At 39.9% G+C, this 22356-nt stretch overlaps 1 protein-coding gene across 4 annotated transcripts in view; it reads right to left on the bottom strand.

Moving 5' to 3' along the window:
* The window catches only part of LOC148478444 (interferon-induced very large GTPase 1-like), a 124880-nt gene that overhangs the window by 38786 nt on the left and 63738 nt on the right, over positions 1–22356 (bottom strand). For all 4 annotated transcript variants that reach the window (XM_088455391.1, XM_088455394.1, XM_088455393.1 and 1 more), the window contains one exon: positions 4100–4414. In XM_088455391.1, the coding sequence (XP_088311517.1) occupies positions 4100–4414 (315 nt within the window). The remainder of the gene's footprint in view (positions 1–4099; positions 4415–22356) is intronic.

Raw genomic sequence — 22356 nt, 5'->3', positions numbered from 1 at the left:
ATGCCGGATTTCAGTAAAAATAATTCCACACATAAGAGGTGGCTTTTTTGCAGGCATGACAATGGCCTTCTTATCATGGGCAAGAACTGCTGGCACTAGTGGCTGACTTGCTTTTACACAAAACATCCTTCTCAACATCAACATCCTCAATTGTGTCAGATGCATAAATATCCCCCTAATCCTCCTGCTGCACTTCTACATTATCATCCTCAATTTCTAAGTCACCATCTTTACTGCAGCTAATACCCACATTTGAAGAGGGTGTGGAAATGGTGGAAGAAGGCTTCTCTACAACTAGTGTGTTAAAAATGTAAGACTCAGGACCTCACTCAGAGGCGCTCGCAAAATGCGAGCGCTCGCTCTGAATGAGGGCGGCTGCATCTGTAAAAAGTGCCGGCCTCTTGGCCACTCGCTAGGCTGTGGGTGACCACCCACAGCTCTAGCGAGTGACCTGGTTGATGGTCACGATGGTCAAGACCATCGGGGCTTGCAAGGAGACCCTTGTGGTAGGGTCTCCTCTACCGCAAGCCCCAGAGAGCTTCCGGCTCTAACAGAGCCGGAAGCTCTCTAACTGACACCACTTGTGATGTCAGTGGGGCAGCCCATAAATGGCAGGCGTTCGCATGGGAACACCTCCATTTGTGAAACCACCCCCTGGCCCGCATACAAAACAGGGCGAGCTGTCGATCACCATCGACAGCCACCCCTTTTGTAGAGAGACCCTGAGCAAGAGAAATTCTCTCTTGCTCTGGGTCTTGTGCATGCGCAGGGCTTACCATCGACCCGCTTGTGAGCGCAGAAGTGCTTGCGAGTGGGTCTGAATGAGACCCTCAGAGTCATTATCACACATAACAGTCATAGACACACTTAGACTCTCCTAAGACATATGTAAAGTTTGTGAACAGATAGTCTGATTCAGACCTGGACGCTAAGTAGCGGACGCACGCTATGGGTGATTGTCGCCCATCTGCGTATGCTTCAAAATCCGCATGCGTGAACCAGTCACTGCGTCCAGGAATTGTGCGCTCATAGTACACAGACTGGTTGCCACTTTGAGTGACAGATAGTGCTGTTTGTGGGTGGTAACAGGGGAAGGTGCTTGTGAACGGGGGAGTGGTGCTGCGAACAAAGGCGTGTCTGGGCATCTCGCACTCGCTCGGAGCGATTTTCGCCCATCTGCGCATGCGTCTAAGTCGCAGTGCGCATGCGCAAATTTGCATCTGCAGTGTGCAATTGAATGCTTGTAGTACACAGACAGGACGCTACTTTGAGTGATAGCGCAGTTTGTGGGTGGTAACAGGGGAAGGTGCTTGTGAACGGGGGAGTGGATATGCGAATACAGGCGTGTCTGACCATCAGAACGGAGTTTAATGGGTGTGCATAATTAGCAAAGTAGCGTCATTACACATGTGACTTGGTTGTATTTTAGCCTGAACTGCTCGCAGTGCTTGGGGTAGGTTTGGGGAACCACAAGTGCCGAGCAGCTCCGATGGCCCTCAATGTTCCCAATTAATCAGACACTTCCTGGAGATACAAAGACAATAAGAGGCGCTGCTCAAATATAAATAATATATTAAGAATTTTCAATGTTATTAAAAAATATTTTTATTAAGTTAATAATCCTTTCGAATTATTTAAATCCAAAAGGCCATATAATAGACATGCACGTACATACCTTTATCACATAATGAATATTAGTTTTTTAAAACAATACATTTGATATATAACCACTTAACCACATTAACCGCAATCCCTCAATATTAATAATTAGTATTCAATATGTAATAACCACTCAATTTAAATAGATCACGATCTCCTGTAATCAATAATTAATTCCAGTCAATGAATGATCTCAATCTATTCCAATGAAATTCAATATCTCTGAAGACAATATATCATATAATACGCCTCTTAATTAGTAATTGATCACAATCCTTTGTTGCCAATAATGGCTAATTCAATTAGTAGTAATCTCAGTCCAATCCAATAAGGTTAGTAGGATCCAATGTTAGTAACTAAGCATGCTTATTACTTATCAATTTTAATAGTTACCACATATGGCTTATCCCGCGTTGTTTCTGCAACCTTCCTTACTAGATCCAAGCGATACTATTTATTCACTGTCCAGATTCATGGAGTATAAATAGAATGTATATCCATACTTATTCCACCTCCTCTCAATCTGCTGCCAGAGTCTCCACAGTGCAGTCTGGAGAGGGAATTGATTTTAAATAGTCCACACCTCCTCTAGAGAATATTCTCTCACCTTTCTCTGTAGCCCGCAAGATGACTGCAATAGCCTGTTATATTAATTCCACTGAACAACTTAATGGAGATGACGTGTGCTGCGAGAATCAGGTGGGAGGTTTTATAGACCAGCGTACGCTCAATGCCATCGCTCACTAAGATATAGAGGGTGCCCTTACGCCGCAAAGAGCGATCGCTTGATTTGCATACCCGGACCCTTTTGGCAAGCATCTTGCGAGCGGGTCTGATTCAGATCCTTGATATGCAATCCAAAAACACATGAAATCTGATTCTGGGAAAATATTTCGCCTCATTTTGGGATCCAAGTTTGGTGGGAAAACCAGAGCCAGTTCTTGGTTAAGACCCGGAACTCCTAAGCTCGGGTGTGTTCAGTTTTACCTCACATCTCTAATTATGACAGCCTCCATCTACATGTTCTTTATTATGCCCCCCCGTGTGTCCTATATTAAGGCCATCCAGCTGTGGGCCTCTTCATCACTGCAGGCTCAGGTGCGCTACACCTGCTGAACCGCCGGCAGTTCCACCAGTTCCAAAGAGAATCCTTATACTGTAGCTCAAGCAACCAATTTTATTTCCCTCCCAATTAACGATGTGCTAAAACTTTTAAAGATTATGGTCCTGATTCAGAGGTGGACACAGACTCTGCTGCATCTTACCAATGCCACATCTGATTTTGAAACAACTGGGATGCCCACTTGCACCATCTTAAGACATTCCATCACTCTGCATCCTTAGATGCCACCATCAAAACTTGCACCAGCCCTATGGCAGATGCAGTTTCTTTAGCCAAGTATGGCCTCCTATGTGACTGGTAGTGCAACTTTGAATATAATCATTGGTAGCACAGTGTATAATAAATATTGTGATACTAAGTGGAAAATGCAGTGTATTCATAAAAAAATTTGTATCACTGTTAGTGTCAGAAGATGTGTAGGGGTTGTGGTGATATGGATGAGAATGAAGCTCACATCCACTAAAGTGGACAATGAATCCCCAATCTAACATTTATACACAACACAGGATGGGATGACGATATAGGCCTGGGTGCTGGTATAATCTGAGGTGATGGTATAGGTTGGGGTAACCAGCATATAAACCAGGATAGATGTTATGGTATCAGTGATCCGCTGTTCAACTGGGTGACCGTTGTCATACTTGGACCCCCTTGCAAAGGATTATTTAATAGTCAATTATTTTTTAAAGTATAATTGTAGTCTTCCTGGTCCCCTTCTGGGATGAAAATCCACTCCCAGCAGCAGCAGGCATAGCGCTCAAGGATTCTTCTGGGGCAAGGACTGATGTGGATGAGTAAAATATTTTTTGTAAATGCCTCCCCTCCTCCCTCGTAAATTTGCTTCAGAATCAAAAAAGCTCTAAATACCGACAGGAAGTTTAGCATTTTCTGAGTCAGGTCAGCTCAACCACAATTGTGCATATGGGTCAGATGTTACTGATGTTTTTGCAGATTTGCAAAGGTATTGCAGATGTAAGTAATAGGAAGTGGGCGACTTTATATAGAGCCGATATCACATTGCGATCAGATTCATTTGCATAATTTCGCAACGTCCAGGTGCAAACTTGTGATCCGTGCTGAATCAGGCCCAAAGACAGCAGCTGTGCAATAATCTACAACTCTGCATCAAGCCCTATGACTTTAAATTCACAATATTAAACCCTGGATTTTATAAGATGCAAATCTCCTCTCACTGATACAAGTTTGAAAATATTTTCTCATGTCTATAATAGTATATCTCTCTATAACCAGTGACCATGTTTATATAATGTGATATGTCTGTGGTTACTAGTGACTGTGAGGAGGGAAGTTACTCACTTTCTGGTAGGAGCTGGGACACATCAGACAATGCCTGGAACCTGGTCATCATGTTCTCTAGATGGTGGAGGAACCTCTCACAGGCCTGTTCTCCCTTCTGTAGTATAAGGTTTATCAGTCTGTCAGCTCTCTCTGCTGGGGTCACAGCCTCATACAGATCTATATACTCCTGGGGACTAATGAGGTGGAGAGAGTCCAGCTCATCACACAAACCCTCCACATTCTCCTCATACACTTCCACTAATTTCCATCTCAGCCGTTTAATAGTCGCAGAAGCTTCTTTGATAGGGGACAGCATATTCTGAGAGTCATAGCCTGAAAAAAAATAAAAACACATAATTATTTGCTGTAACTGAAGTGTTTTGTCATTTGTAGTGTGTACAGTTTATTGTGATTCATTTTTGTCATATTTATATTAGTAACTTAGAGAAAATTGTGCTGATCACACATGAATGTAACATTTTAGCATTGGAGACCTTTAAGAGCAGTGGTTGAAGTGGAAATTTTAAAGTGGGGATATGGAAATTTCAGGGGGGCTTTACTTAGGCAGGCCCAAATCCTTAGCCACCGATATTTACATATCCCAACTTCCTCCCCTCACAGTACACACACCACACCTCACAATAAACCTCAAAAGCACACCACAGCATCCTACACCTCACACCACAGCACCACACTGCACAGCACCAATCCACACCTCACTGTGCTGTGCTATGCCCTGGCAGTGGCTGCGACACTCCCAGGCTCCCTGTTTTCCCTCACTCCTTGGCAGAATATTCAAATTGGCTCCAGCCATCAGCCAAATACAGCTCGCAGACCTTCAGCCCAGCCAATTAGAGGCAGCCCTGATTGGCTGACAGTCCACGAGCTGTGATTGGCTTGCTGTTGGAGCCAAATTGAAAATGCTGCCAGCTGCCCCGATTGGCTGCCGGTCCCACGAGTGAGCCGGAGTCAAATTTTAGCAGCCTGTTGACCGGAGCAGAGACAGTGACAGTCCCAGCAGTGGTCAGGTGCAGAAGTGAAGTGCTGGTATGACATACCGTTTCATATCGGCACACTTCTAGCACTGTTTAAGAGCAATCAAAGCTCATGTAGTTCTCATAATATTATTTCTAATAAATCCAAAGCAACCTGGATATGTTAATATCTACAGCACAAAATTTCTGACCCTAAATATTATTAGATGTGATTTGTGTTGTACTGATACTGGGCGGGATGCGGCCACACCCCCCCTATACATTCCAGAGTTTGGACCCGGTGGGCAATGCGATCTTTAGCCTATGGGTTTCTATTGGCGATGCCCCCTGGGAGGTGTCCGATCGGATCCCTTTGAGCATCCCCCATAGCGTGCATAGAAGGATGCCAGAGGGACTTCTGGGTCAAAGACCCAGAGGTCCCTCACTTGCAAAGGACTGCTCTTACAGAGATAGCGGACTTTTGCAATATTATTTATGCATACCGGAGTAACTGACACCGACATGCATGCAGCGAGTGGCGGGATGCGTCATGCAACCTGCCCACTATCAGACGTAACAAGTGACTGTACTAGTTTCTTACTCTGGGCCTGAATAAGAGATGTTCAGTAAAGGCACTGCAGTAGTGGATGTGCTAAAATATGCAAAAGCCGCAGGAGGTCTCTTATGTTAAAATAAACCCGCTGCTGGCTTCCGTGATCTGCTGTTGCATCCAAAGATGCAGTATCCTATCCTTTGCATGAACATTGGGCATCTCAGTGACCCTCAGGTACTCAGAATATCTGGCAAAACCCTGTTGCCAGGTGCAGTGAAACTTCTCCTGGCATCACTTCACACTTCTGCCCACCCACTTTGTTCAACAAAAGCTTGCTGCCTCTCTTCCTCCCTCCAATACTTTACCTGTGCTGCTCCCTACCTCTGGAACTCTCTCCCTATCAGACTCTCTACAAATCTTCAAACAGGCTCTTAAGATCCACTACTTAATCAAAGCCTACCAGCACTCATCCTTAACCCGCTGCTACATGCGTCTTCCTCCCTGTCTACCTCATCTGTGTCACTCCTGTCTGTCTGCCCCTCCCCTTTAGAATGTAAGCTCTCATGAGCAGAGCCCTCTACCCTCTCGCGCTTCTCCTTTCCGCACTCAGACGATTGTCTACTCCAAACTCCCAACAAGGGCACCTAAGAATTCGTTGCTGAAGCCCTGCTCCTTTTTTGAGTGCCAAGATCGCTAATTATGCAGTTTGTCCTTGCCCTGCATTGTCTAGTTCTGTTTTCTTGTTTGCTCATTTCTTTATGTACTTTGTAAGGCACTGGAGAACCCTTGTGGTGCCATATAAGTAAGGGATAATAATAAAAAAATAATATAAATGCCCCCATTTTCTGAACCAATGCCTGCTGCTGCCCTCAAACATCAGCAGCATGTCATTCAAAACAACCAACAAGAGTGATCTCGCACCAATATATATCTACTTCAGAGAAAAGATATTCTGTTAGTTCTCATTAACCCAAAAGCTTAAGCAATATTTCTTAATAGCTGTTATTTTCAATCAGTACATGTAGAGGTGCTTCCTGACAGTGTTATAATTTGCATTAATTAGAAAAACAGAAGAAAAAGGTAAGGCTAATGTCTGATGCACTTGTTGGGTTAATATAGTATAGTATGCAAAATTTATTCTCTGGCCTAATTCTAAAATAGAACTCTTATTTCTATAGTTTTAAAAAATATATCTGTCCAAAATTAGATAAAATATATAACGATTAAAATCAATGAGTTCAAAGAAAAGTGTGTATACATATGTAGAAAACAATATATTTTAAGTGGTTTAAAAATGCCATACGTCTTCGGTCTATTTCACGTATTATATTTCAATACTGATTACTGAAAAGTTGTTGATGCACTTTCCTTGGTGTGTCCCCATATTAATAATTCAATATTGGGCTTGGATTATGATATTTTGTATGCATGCATAATATATATATACATATATATTATATATATATATATATATATATATATATATATATATATATTTTGTATGCATGCATAATATATATATACATATATATATATATATATATATATATATTTTGTATGCATGCATAATATATATATATATATATATATATATATATATAAAAATATACATGCATACAGAGATCTGAACCCACCCGAATTTTGTAGATCAGAGTCGGATCCAAGCCGGCTCGGATGTTCCCGCCTTACACGGATCTCTCAAATCGAGGTAAAACCATACATACGAAATCTCGCGGCTCGCGAGCTTTCGTCTCTATATATAAGGGACACGGCGGGTGCCATTTCACTCCGGCTGTGGAGACTGAACAAGGAGGGTGGGTAGTGTAGGGCTATGGAGAGGTGATGTGCTGTTCTGTCTGCTGTGTCCTGGGCTGGTGCTGATCCATTCTGGGCTGGTGTTATTGTGCTGTCTGCTGTGTCCATCTGGGCTGTTGCTGATCCATCTGGGCTGGTGCTGTTTGCTGCATCCATCTGGGCTCAAGTTCTGGACCCCCCCAAAAAATAAAAATATATATTTTTTTGTGTTATATATATGTGTAGGTCTGCGTTTTAGGCTTAACCGCACAAGATCTAGCAAGTCGGCAACGCAACCTAGTGCTGCCCAACTCCAGTCGTCATTAATCTGTGCTCTGGGCCCAAGTTCTGGAGCTGGAAAAAAAACATTGTCTTTTTTTTCAAATAATTATCTGGGTGTCTGTGCGTGTTAGGCTTAGCCGCACAAGATCTAGCAAGTCGGCAACGCAACCTAGTGCTGCCCGACTCCAGTCATCATCAATCTGTGCTCTGGGCCCAAGTTGTGGACCGGCAAAAAAAAAAAAGTGTATTTTTTTGTAAATTTTTTTTCTGTGTGCGCACAACTGCACGTTTGTGAATTTTGTAACCGCACCTTGGCTACACTATTGGTGCTTGTGACACTGCTTCAAGACCGCAGAAACTATGGAGGGCTGTTACATAACAGGAGAGCAAGGCCAAGAACCACATGTTGTAGCTGCCACCAGCAGTGCGAGGCCATCAACTTCCTCATCCTCTATGAAGGCCCATGCCCCAGGGCTTAAGTCACGCCATCAATATGGTAAAGCTACTTTTACTGAAGTTAAGAAAAAAAATTTAAAGGAAATTTGCCTTTAAATAAACAAAAAATTGGCAATATGCCATTTACTTAACAAAGTGGCAAGGAAAGGATAAGGCCTTGGCCTTTCTTTATGAAGACTGCTGGTTCTGATTCTGATAGCCCTTCAGAAAAAACAACTGTGTGCCCTGAGAAATCAAAATCACAAATCCCCGAGGAGAGTGCAAGTGTGTCCGCAGTTGCCATGTGTGAGCCAGACCTAAATACTAGTGTACTGGAGGATCCTCCAAGTTCCAACATTTGTGTGCCCTCTGTAAATGTGGGGAAGGGCAGTCAACATCTTGCAGATGTAGTCAGTGAAAATGCTTCTGCGGAATTGCACATGGAAGAGGAGGATATTTTGGTAGTGGAAGGTGCTAAGGATGATGAGGATGTTGATGATGAGGTTGTTGATGCCGAGGATGTCCTTTGTATAAGTAAGGCAACAGCTGTTGCCCATGGATTGAAAAAGCCAAAGCCCATTGTTGTCATGCTGGGGCAAAAGACAAAAAAATCCACTTCTCACGTGTGACAACAGTTGTCAAGCCATATGTAACCATTGCAAAGCAGAAGTGAGTAGAGGGAGGGACCTAAACCACCTAGGAACCTCCTCCTTGTTACGTCACTTGGAGCACATTCATCAAATATCAAAGTGTATGTCGCCAAGTTCCAAAACTCAAAACGTAACAAGTCCAGTGTCACCTACCTGCTCCCTCTCTGTGGGATCTAAGCACCTTCGATCTCCAACATCTGCATCATCATCAACATCCTCATTCGTGATCAGAAGTAATTTAAAAAAACAATTGACTATTAAACAGTCCTTAGAGAGAGGAAGTAAGTATAACAACTGTCACCCAGTTTCTTAGCGGATCACTGATGCCATGACGGATGTGCTAGTATTAGATAGTGAAATAATAAAAAATGAGGATGATAGTGTTGAGGATGTGCAAAAGGAGGATGAGGGGGAAAGTTGTGTCCTATCTGACGCTGATGTGGATGTTGATGATAAGGATGTGGTTTGCGTAAATCAGCCACCAGTGGCAGCAGTTCTTGCTAATGATAAAAAGAACGCCAGAAAAGCAACATTTTGGGTGTGGAATTATTTTAATCTAAAATTCTGACAATAGTTGTGAAGGCATCTGTTCCATTTGTAAAGCCAAAGTTAGCAGAGGAAGAGACATTAACCATATAGGCACCTCCTCCCTGTTACGTCATTTGCAGCAAGTTCATGCAATTTGTTTAACAAAATTATAATTTGTAAATTAATAACAAGCAGTCCAGTATCAGCTACCAGCAGTTTGGACCAGCACATGCAATCTCCACCACCAACACCCTCATCATCAACCTCCTCCTTAATAATTGAAGGTAGTCCTTCCAAAAAATGTTTTGTGGGGGCCCAAACAAACCAAGGAGTTCAGCCATGAAAGTGTCAGTCCTAGTGGCTAATGCTTGGTTTGTTAAACTGTGTATGTCCTTTATAATATCCCACATAACAGTGGGTGGGAGGGACAATTCCATCTTGTACCTCTTTTCTTACATTTGGCACAATTTAGGGCATTGCCGACTGACATTATCATAGTTTATTAAACTGCCATCCTGTCTGCCACTGCTGTGTGGCAATGTTTCATAGATGTCCTATATTTTTTTAAACTGCCGTGCGTTTGTGCCGCTGCTCTGTTGCTTACTTTAGCCATCCAGCTCACTGCAGCCTTTGGCCTGTATTGGTGAAAAATAGTGAATTCAATATTGTGAGCTGTGAGGTGGTTAAAAATGCCTAGAAATGCCTGAAAATGATTGTTATTAAGGTTAATAATACTGTAGGAACAAAAACAGGCCCAAAATTATGTGGTTTTAGCTGTTTATATCATTTTTTGGAAAAAATACAGATACAAAACACCAAGGAAAAAAATCCAAATTCAGATTCAGATCCATAACCAAAACACGGATGTCAGTGCACACATCTCTAATATATATGCTCCAATCTATAAGTGATATGCAACATCAGGTACTTTAGGTGATAATTAAATGCCTTTATTTTTCCAGGACATATGGAGAAACCGCTGTCTTCCACACTATCTTATTGTCCTACCAGCTCATGTAGAATTTATTCTTCAGTAATGTACAGTCACAGTGCTGTTGTTATTATTGTCTAATAACCTCTAAATATCAGTTATTGGATACATATATGCATCTTTGTTATCTTCTCTACAAGAAATTTTAGCTTCTTTTGTCATGGCGGCAAATCACTGACACTCCTGGGACAGACTATTCAGCAAGTATGTTTCAATTGCAGACTATAATATAACTCCTCTGCAATGGAATTCTAGTAACTGTATTTTTCTATTCAATAATTATCCTTTATTAAGCAAAATCAGCTGGTGGAAAAAAATAGTGTCTATAATACTAGGTGGCTATTGATGCCCGTATTCACAGCATTCACTCAAGTCCTGTGTATACACGGTGCCGAGCCTCCTCAGTTTATTGATTCTTGTCACCGCAATGCATAGTCATACTACTGCTACTGTATTCAACTCCCATATACGTTCGGTATTTAGTACAAACTGTTATATTGTTAGGTATACTTTTTCACGGTGTTATAGCATTTGATAGTGCTTGTGACCAGTGGCAGCGTGGTAGGCCAACACGCGTTTTGCCAGAAGGCTGCTTTATCAAGGCAGTGCAACCCGAACGCCTACTGTGTCCTGCTTTTATCCTATCTCGGAGCACCCTATTGGTTAATTTGAATTTGCCATTCAGTCTACTTCTCTGATAGGTTCCTCTATGGACTGACATCGCGGAGTCCTCTAACCAGCGTGTTAGTTAGCCGTTTATTGTTATAGACATACACTACCGTTCAAAAGTTTGGGGTCACTTAGAAATTTCCTTATTTTTGAAAGTAAAGCACTGTTTTCTTTCAATGAAGATAACATTAAATTAATCAGAAATACACTCTATACATTGTTAATTTGGTAAATGACTATACTAGCTGCAAACGTCTGGTTTTTAAAGGAATATCTACATAGGTGTATAGAGGCCATTTCCAGCAACCATCACTCCAGTGTTCTAATGGTACATGGTGTTTGCTAAGCGCATTAGAAGACTAATGGATGATTAGAAAACCCTTGTGCAATTATGTTAGCACAACTGAAAACAGGTTTGCTCGTTAGAGAAGCTATAAAACTGCCCTTCCTTTGAGCTAGTTGAGTATCTGTAGCATCACATTTGTGGGTTCAATTATACTCTCCAAATGGCCAGAGAAAAAGAACTTTCATGTGAAACTCAACAGTCTATTCTTGTTCTTAGAAATGAAGGCTATTCCATGCGAGAAATTGCCAAGAAACTGAACATTTTCTACAACGGTGTGTACTACTCCCTTCAGAGAACAGCACAAACAGGCTCTAACCAGAGTAGAAAGAGAAGTGGGAGGCCCAGGTGCACAACTGTGCAAGAAGACAAATACATTAGAGTCTATAGTTTGACAAATAGACACCTCACAAGTCCTCAACTAGCAGCTTCATTAAATGGTAGTGTCAACATCTACAGTGAAGAGGTGACTCCAAGATGCTGGCCTTCTAGGCAGATTTCCAAAGAAAAAGCCATATCTGAGACTGGCCAACAAAAGGAAAATATTAATATGTGCAAAAGAACACAGACATTGGACAGAGGAAGATTGGAAAAAAGTGTTATGGACAAATGAATCAAAGTTTGAGGTGTTTCGATCACACAGGAAAACATTTGTGAGATGCAGAACATGTGAAAAGATTATGGAAGAGTGCTTGACACCATCTGTCAAGCATGGTGGAGGTAATGCGATGGTCTGGGGCTGCTTTGGTGCTGGTAAAGTGGGAGATTTGTACAAGGTAAAAAGGATTTTGAATAAGGAAAGCTATCACTCCATTTTACAATGCCATGCCATACACTGTGGACAGCACTTTATTGGAGCCAATTTCCTCCTCCAACAGGACAATGTCCCAAACACCCCTCCAAATTATGCAAGAACTATTTAGGGTAGAAGCAGGCAGCTGGTATTCTGTCTGGAGTGGCCAGCGCAGTCACCAGATCTCAATCCCATTGAGCTGTTGTGGGAGCAGCTTGACCTTATGGTACGCAAGAAGTGCCCATCAAGCCAATTCAACTTGTGGAAGGTGCTTCAGGAAGCGTGCGGTGACATTTCTTCAGATAACCTGAACAAATTAACAGCTAGAATGCCAAAGGTCTGCAATGCTGTAAATGCTGCAAAAGGAGCATTCTTTGACGAAAGCAAAGTTTGAAGGACAAAATTAATATTTCAAATAAAAATCATTATTTCTAACCTTGCCAATGTGTTGACTATAAGTTCTATTCATTTTGCAACTCATTTGATAAATAAAAGTCAGTTTTCATGTAAAACAGGAAATTGTCTGGGTGACCCCAAACTTTTGAAAGGTAGTGTAATTACCAACAATTAGTGTTATTTATATTCATAGCTGATCCTATTAGTAGACCTATATATCTTTTATTGTTTTTTGTAATATATTTATTATGTATAGTGTTATTTAGCTAATTAATTTCACAAACTTAAGATAAAGATATATTTTTGTACTTATATATACACATTCCTTTTAATTATTCTATTATTCTATTATCTCAGTCGATGTGGTATACTGATACATTTATTTCCTATTACATATATTTGATTATAGTTATTCATTAAGTTTTCTAACAATATTATAGTTTTAAATTTCATTTAGATATAATTCTTCTCCGGAGTATGCACCATAAAAATTCGCTTTGAAATAAAATAAATTCCGTTAATTATATCCTTATTTTCTATGTGTTCAGTGCTTTTACCACATATACCATGGAGTCATTATCCATATGTCCTATATGCAGATCTTATTGTATACTTACCATTAATTTCTATCATTTCTAGGTTGGTGACATGAATCCATCATTATCTAATGTTAATAAATTATTTCTAATTGCTACTCCCATTTTTCTTCGTGTATCTTATATTACTAAAAGTAGTTTATAAAAATATATGTGCCAATACATCTTTTATAATATTTTATATAGTGAATATTTATTATGTGTAACATTTTTAAACCAAAATATAGTGAAATTGAATAAAGTGTAACCTACTAAAAGTAATAAATCATATTTATTCTGTTTATACATATTAAATATATAATATAGTATTCCTAAGAATCTAGAATGCAAATGTAAATATAATTTCTCTATATTCGTTTTTAATATATTTAATTATGTGATTATAATTATTATAGTATTACAGTTGTTATATCAGCCAATTTTATAAAACTAAATGTGACAGTGTGAACATTCCCTCTTTATTCTTCAAGCCTAAAGTGTACCGTGTGTAATAATATTAATAAAATGATACAGTGCATTCGTCAACAAGGCAGAAACATGAATCTAAGATATAAGAAGGATATTATTAGTTACTCCCAGAAAGAGTGTTTTATATATATATATATATATATATATATACCAAAGGACATAAGCATCCTAAATGTTGCGGCCTAGCCACCGCGGGCCCGCACCCTGAACCGTCGAATAAACACTTTCGTTTTTTCACCCATTTGGAAGTCTCCGGAGTGCTGCTTATGTCATTTAGTATATATGCAAGTTGTGATCTTCAAGAAGAGGGCACCTGGAGCAAGGTATAAGACCTACTGTGGTCTGCAGAGTGCGGGCTATATATATATATATATATATATATATATATATACATTGAATAAAGGGAAAAGGGGATTAGATGGTCATAGATGTAAGGGGAAATAAATAAAGTGAGATTCATAGGACATATGAATCAAGAATAACTGGAAACTATGGATTATAATTATTTAAATTCCAAATAATGAGAATAGAAGAATTTAGAAACAATTTACACTAAGGGACATTTCACTAAATTAACCATCACGTGATGCACTTCAATAGAGAAGTTATGTACTAATTTTTTATTAATATTATTACGCACTGACACTCCTGGGACAGACTATTCAGCAAGTATGTTTCAATTGCAGACTATAATATAACTCCTCTGCAATGGAATTCTAGTAACTGTATTTTTCTATTCAATAATTATCCTTTATTAAGCAAAATCAGCTGGTGGAAAAAAATAGTGTCTATAATACTAGGTGGCTATTGATGCCCGTATTCACAGCATTCACTCAAGTCCTGTGTATACACGGTGCCGAGCCTCCTCAGTTTATTGATTCTTGTCACCGCAATGCATAGTCATACTACTGCTACTGTATTCAACTCCCATATACGTTCGGTATTTAGTACAAACTGTTATATTGTTAGGTATACTTTTTCACGGTGTTATAGCATTTGATAGTGCTTGTGACCAGTGGCAGCGTGGTAGGCCAACACGCGTTTTGCCAGAAGGCTGCTTTATCAAGGCAGTGCAACCCGAACGCCTACTGTGTCCTGCTTTTATCCTATCTCGGAGCACCCTATTGGTTAATTTGAATTTGCCATTCAGTCTACTTCTCTGATAGGTTCCTCTATGGACTGACATCGCGGAGTCCTCTAACCAGCGTGTTAGTTAGCCGTTTATTGTTATAGACATACACTACCGTTCAAAAGTTTGGGGTCACTTAGAAATTTCCTTATTTTTGAAAGTAAAGCACTGTTTTCTTTCAATGAAGATAACATTAAATTAATCAGAAATACACTCTATACATTGTTAATTTGGTAAATGACTATACTAGCTGCAAACGTCTGGTTTTTAAAGGAATATCTACATAGGTGTATAGAGGCCATTTCCAGCAACCATCACTCCAGTGTTCTAATGGTACATGGTGTTTGCTAAGCGCATTAGAAGACTAATGGATGATTAGAAAACCCTTGTGCAATTATGTTAGCACAACTGAAAACAGGTTTGCTCGTTAGAGAAGCTATAAAACTGCCCTTCCTTTGAGCTAGTTGAGTATCTGTAGCATCACATTTGTGGGTTCAATTATACTCTCCAAATGGCCAGAGAAAAAGAACTTTCATGTGAAACTCAACAGTCTATTCTTGTTCTTAGAAATGAAGGCTATTCCATGCGAGAAATTGCCAAGAAACTGAACATTTTCTACAACGGTGTGTACTACTCCCTTCAGAGAACAGCACAAACAGGCTCTAACCAGAGTAGAAAGAGAAGTGGGAGGCCCAGGTGCACAACTGTGCAAGAAGACAAATACATTAGAGTCTATAGTTTGACAAATAGACACCTCACAAGTCCTCAACTAGCAGCTTCATTAAATGGTAGTGTCAACATCTACAGTGAAGAGGTGACTCCAAGATGCTGGCCTTCTAGGCAGATTTCCAAAGAAAAAGCCATATCTGAGACTGGCCAACAAAAGGAAAATATTAATATGTGCAAAAGAACACAGACATTGGACAGAGGAAGATTGGAAAAAAGTGTTATGGACAAATGAATCAAAGTTTGAGGTGTTTCGATCACACAGGAAAACATTTGTGAGATGCAGAACATGTGAAAAGATTATGGAAGAGTGCTTGACACCATCTGTCAAGCATGGTGGAGGTAATGCGATGGTCTGGGGCTGCTTTGGTGCTGGTAAAGTGGGAGATTTGTACAAGGTAAAAAGGATTTTGAATAAGGAAAGCTATCACTCCATTTTACAATGCCATGCCATACACTGTGGACAGCACTTTATTGGAGCCAATTTCCTCCTCCAACAGGACAATGTCCCAAAGCACCCCTCCAAATTATGCAAGAACTATTTAGGGTAGAAGCAGGCAGCTGGTATTCTGTCAGGAGTGGCCAGCGCAGTCACCAGATCTCAATCCCATTGAGCTGTTGTGGGAGCAGCTTGACCTTATGGTACGCAAGAAGTGCCCATCAAGCCAATTCAACTTGTGGAAGGTGCTTCAGGAAGCGTGCGGTGACATTTCTTCAGATAACCTGAACAAATTAACAGCTAGAATGCCAAAGGTCTGCAATGCTGTAAATGCTGCAAAAGGAGCATTCTTTGACGAAAGCAAAGTTTGAAGGACAAAATTAATATTTCAAATAAAAATCATTATTTCTAACCTTGCCAATGTGTTGACTATAAGTTCTATTCATTTTGCAACTCATTTGATAAATAAAAGTCAGTTTTCATGTAAAACAGGAAATTGTCTGGGTGACCCCAAACTTTTGAAAGGTAGTGTAATTACCAACAATTAGTGTTATTTATATTCATAGCTGATCCTATTAGTAGACCTATATATCTTTTATTGTTTTTTGTAATATATTTATTATGTATAGTGTTATTTAGCTAATTAATTTCACAAACTTAAGATAAAGATATATTTTTGTACTTATATATACACATTCTTTTAATTATTCTATTATTCTATTATCTCAGTCGATGTGGTATATTGATACATTTATTTCCTATTACATATATTTGATTATAGTTATTCATTAAGTTTTCTAACAATATTATAGTTTTAAATTTCATTTAGATATAATTCTTCTCCGGAGTATGCACCATAAAAATTCGCTTTGAAATAAAATAAATTATGTTAAGTATATCCTTATTTTCTATGTGTTCAGTGCTTTTACCACATATACCATGGAGTCATTATTATCCATATGTCCTATATGCAGATCTTATTGTATACTTACCATTTCTGTCATTTCTAGGTTGGTGACATGAATCCATCATTATTTAATGTTAATAAATTATTTCCAATCGCTACTCCCATTTTTCTTAGTGTATCTTACATTACTAAAAGTAGTTTAAAAAAATATATGTGCCAATAGATCTTTTATAATATTTTATATAGTGAATATTTATTATGTGTAACATTTTTAAACCAAAATATAGTGAATTTGAATAGTGTAACCTACTAAAAGTAATAAATCATATTTATTCTGTTTATACATATTAAATATATAATATAGTATTCCTAAGAATCTAGAATGCAAAATTAAATATAATTTCTCTCTATTCATTTTTAATATATTTCCTTAAGTTGATTATAATTTGTAGTGTTACAGTTCTTATATCAGCCTATATTGCACAACTAAATGTGACAGTGTGAACATTCCCTCTTTAATCTTCACACCTAAAGTGTACCGTGTGTATATCCTTACCATGAGAAATATATTAAAAAATTGTATGTGCTTGATATTAAAAAGGAAAAGAAAAGGAAAAATTGTGCGTAATAATATTAATAAAAAATTAGTACATAACTTCTCTATTGAAGTGCATCACGTGATAGTTAATTTAGTGAAATGTCCCTTAGTGTAAATTGTTTCTAAATTCTTCTATTCTCATTATTTGGAATTTAAATAATTATAATCCATAGTTTCCAGTTATTCTTGATTCATATGTCCTATGAATCTCACTTTATTTATTTCCCCTTACATCTATGACCATCTAATCCCCTTTTCCCTTTATTCAATGTATATATATATATATATAAATATATATAGCCCGCACTCTGCAGACCACAGTAGGTCTTATACCTTGCTCCAGGTGCCCTCTTCTTGAAGATCACAACTTGCATATATACTAAATGACATAAGCAGCACTCCGGAGACTTCCAAATGGGTGAAAAAACGAAAGTGTTTATTCGACGGTTCAGGGTGCGGGCCCGCGGTGGCTAGGCCGCAACATTTAGGATGCTTATGTCCTTTGGTATATATATATATATATATATAAAACACTCTTTCTGGGAGTAACTAATAATATCCTTCTTATATCTTAGATTCATGTTTCTGCCTTGTTGACAAATGCACTGTATCATTTTATTAATATTATTACACACGGTACACTTTAGGCTTGAAGAATAAAGAGGGAATGTTCACACTGTCACATTTAGTTTTATAAAATTGGCTGATATAACAACTGTAATACTATAATAATTATAATCACATAATTAAATATATTAAAAATGAATATAGAGAAATTATATTTACATTTGCATTCTATTCTTAGGAATACTATATTATATATTTAATATGTATAAACAGAATAAATATGATTTATTACTTTTAGTAGGTTACACTTTATTCAATTTCACTATATTTTGGTTTAAAAATGTTACACATAATAAATATTCACTATATAAAATATTATAAAAGATGTATTGGCACATATATTTTTATAAACTACTTTTAGTAATATAAGATACACGAAGAAAAATGGGAGTAGCAATTAGAAATAATTTATTAACATTAGATAATGATGGATTCATGTCACCAACCTAGAAATGATAGAAATTAATGGTAAGTATACAATAAGATCTGCATATAGGACATATGGATAATGACTCCATGGTATATGTGGTAAAAGCACTGAACACATAGAAAATAAGGATATAATTAACGGAATTTATTTGATTTGATAGCAACTTTTTGTGGTGCATGCTCCAAAGAAGAGTTACATCTAAATGAAATTTAAAACTATAATATTGTTAGAAAACTTAATGAATAACTATAATCAAATATATGTAATAGGAAATAAATGTATCAATATACCACATCGACTGAGATAATAGAATAGATTAATTAAAAGGAATGTATATATAAGAACAAAAATATACCTTCATCATAACTTTGTGATATTAATGTAGTTAAATAACACTATACATAATAAATATATTACAAAAGAACAATAAAAGATATAGGGGGTCATTCAGACCCGGTCGCAAGTGCTGAGCGCTCGCAACCGGGTCGATGTTCCCCCACTGGGCATGCGCACGTCAGAGCCAGCTCCGGCATGCGCGAGACTCGGTTAGTGACGGGCGCTTCATCGCTAGGGGTCTCGCACCAAATGGGGCAAGCTGTCGATGGTGAGTGACAGCTCGCCCCTTTTGGGAGGCAGGCAGGGGGGGTGGCAGGCCAAACGGAGGCGTTCCCGGCAGAACGCTTGCCGTTTGGGGGCGGCCCCACTGACATCAGCAATGTCGTCAGTGGGGAGCTTCCTGCTCAATAAGAGGTCCCTTTTACAGTTGCTGTGACACAAACTACAGTATCACTTAGTTAATTAGCCTCACAATAAGAAATATAATGTTGCCTAATAGTGATCAAAGTTTCTTCAAAGACTAAAGCTGGGTACACACTATGGGATGTAACAAACAAATGGTCGTCCCAATTTCATTAAATCCCAGAAAACACAGAGTGTACACACTATGCAATAACAGCACAATATATCCTGTTAAGGGATTGAATACAATTAAGCATTTCTCCTGTGCACTATGGGCATTATTCAGCAAGGATCGCTATTCTGCTAATACACTCGCTATGTATGTTTGCATTCATATTACGATCGCAGCCTAACATAAGGACACCCACTTCCCCTTGCTCACATCCGTATACTTGGGCAATATAGTGAAATCATCAATAACATTGAGTGACATCAGACCCATATGCACAGTTAAGGCAGGTCAGACCTCACTCAGGAATTGCTAACTTCAGCGCATGCTATGAGGCCTCAGGCTGCATGTGGCCATGAAGTGAATAATTTATGTATGCTCCTGCAACAGCGTTGCAATGCACTGACACGCCTGTGTTCGCCCCACCACCCCCGTCACCACTCACAAATGGCACTTCCCGTCAATCAATCTGTGATGGGTCTGCGTAGCCTCTGCAAACACGGTTCCCAATGCAATTGCTAGTTTGCGCACTGTGATGCATATGCAATGTGAATTAATCGACCGATTGCATGCGTATTGTCAACTTCATTTCTTGCTGAATCAGGCCCTCTTTGCGGTTGTTTTGTACTGTACATACAACACTATGTACAGGTCCGTGTTATAGGCAGGGCGACAGGGGCAGTCATCCTAGGGCCCCCACACACTGTCTTTGTCCCCCGCCACATTCTCCAGATCAGGGCCAGCCAAATGATTGATTGCGATCTACTGGTAGCTTGTGGAGCTCCCGCTGTTAAGATGATGGCCTACTTACTTAAAATCAACTGTGAATGCTGGCCACTGAATCCTCTGATGGCTTCAGAGGCCAGCATTCCCAGTGATTCAGTGTGCAAGTGACGTCATGACGTTACCTGCGATGTGAGGAGCCTGCGTACCTGCTTGATCCAGTTAGATCCAGCAGGGGATGTAGATAAGTGACCGGTGGCCGCTGGGCACAATCCTGATGCCAGACTGCCAGCGTGGGATGTATGATAGGCGTTGAGATAACGATGCCTATCATAATCCCGATGATGGAATCCAGGACAATGTGGGACCAACCGAGGTAAGTCCTCTTAGCCACAGGGAGGAGTTAGGTTAGAGGGCTCCCAGGGGAGACTTAGTTAGGCATCCCCCAAGGACGGTTAGGCTAGGTGAAGGGTGGGTTAGGCACCACTGGGGGAAGGTTATGGTTAGGCACTCCCCCAGGAGGGTTAGGTTTAGGGTTAGGCACCACTAAGGAAGGGTCAGGATTCGAGGGGAAAAAGGGGAGGGTTAGCTTTACTTACCTCGGCTGTTGGGATTTCCTCCTTTCAGGCTCATATTGTTGGGGTTTGAACCGATGGCTAAACAGCTGCTGGCGTTACAATCCCATTCCTGCAATGACGGGACTCGGAAGCCCTGATGGCGTGGAGCAAAGACAGGTAAGTTTCTTCACAGGGTTGTGGGCGGGGAGGGGGAGCTAGTACTGAGGTCACAACTACAGGAGGCATTGAAGAAGGTGCACAACTACAGGGGGCATTGAAGAAACACAACTACTGGGCTGCAGCCCAGCACATAGCAGCATGTGCTGGGTTGTTGGGAGGGGCGGCGGTATCCCCCCCCCTCTTGGCACCCCTTATGATGGCTGGGTGGACATTACGATATCAGTACAGCCCTCAAATTCCACTGATCTCCAAAAACTGACACAGAACAAATAATACATTTTAGACATGCGCCACACTTATAGGGCCCTATTCACCATAATTTAAATCAGCTCCATTCATCATTGTAACGCAGGTTATATCACAGATACCTCCTGGTTACAATTGAGCCTCAATAATTTTCACAGTCCCAATACTTTAGTATGGGGGATGTAGAAATTAAATTGATCAAGTTCTGAAAAAGCTTTTTTTTGGAACTTGATTGAGAAACTACGCCACACTGAGATGGCATACAGCCCCATAAAATCTTCACATGCTGCTGTTTACATGGCAGCCTGTGACAATTTAGATGCCAGCTCAGCTACTGCAGCCAGTAGAGGGATCTATTAAGATCCCTCCCTGCTGTGTCTGCACTGCAGATCTTTGGAACTGAGAGCTCCGGGGCACCGCAAACATGCGGCCATACTCTCCAGTTGAAGACAGCCAGGTGAGTGGATGCAGTTTGCTGCATAACAGACACCCACAATGCAGCAGAGCTGGTGTCTATATTGGACACCAGCATGGCTGCAGGGGGAGGGGAGATGGGTATCCAGATCAGACACCCTCAGAGGGAGTAGTGTTATCCTCCTAAGATACAGGCAGCATTATATTATTTATTTACAGGTGCACACAGCCACCAGAGCTTCTCCTAAATTACAGGGCAAAATTATATTATTTACTGGTGCACACAGCCCCCAAAGCTCCTCCTAAGATACAGGCAGCATTATATTATTTATTGACTGGTGTACACAGCCACCAATGCTCCTTCTAAGATACAGGGCATTATATTATTTATTTACTGGTGTACACAGCCCCCAAAGCTCCTCCTAAGATACAGGGCATTATATTGTTTATTTACTGATGCACACAGCCCCCAGAGCTCCTCCTTATATATAGGCAGCATTATATTATTTATTTACTGGTGCACACAGCCCCAGAGGCTCATCCTTTTTATACATGGATGATTTTGTGGCATTAACCATTTATTGTTGCACTGCACAGTCATACTGGTGCTGTAACTTAACTGCCCACAGAGCAGCCTAGAGCTCCTGAGTCCTAATACAGGGGCCACATTAACCCTTTATTGGTGTACACTGGTGGCCACAAAAGTTTTTGGAGTGTGCCACCATTACTATAATATAAGTGCAGTGATTCTCAGCAGTGTGTAAAAAAAATAATTTAAAAACCAAAAAACTAAAACTGCAGGAAGTCAGTTTGTTATCAAGCCTAAGCTGGAAACAAAAATTAAAAAGGAAGGAAGTACCCTTGCATTCCTGACACACTCTGTAAGAAGAGGGAATCATAGAATCATAGAAATACAACAA

This window comes from Taudactylus pleione, unplaced genomic scaffold (genome assembly GCF_031769625.1).
Source record: "Taudactylus pleione unplaced genomic scaffold, aTauple2 ptg000653l, whole genome shotgun sequence".
Taxonomy (NCBI): Eukaryota; Metazoa; Chordata; class Amphibia; order Anura; family Myobatrachidae; genus Taudactylus; species Taudactylus pleione.
Note: the sequence above shows the minus strand (reverse complement) of the source record. Positions and strands in the feature narration are given on the sequence as shown.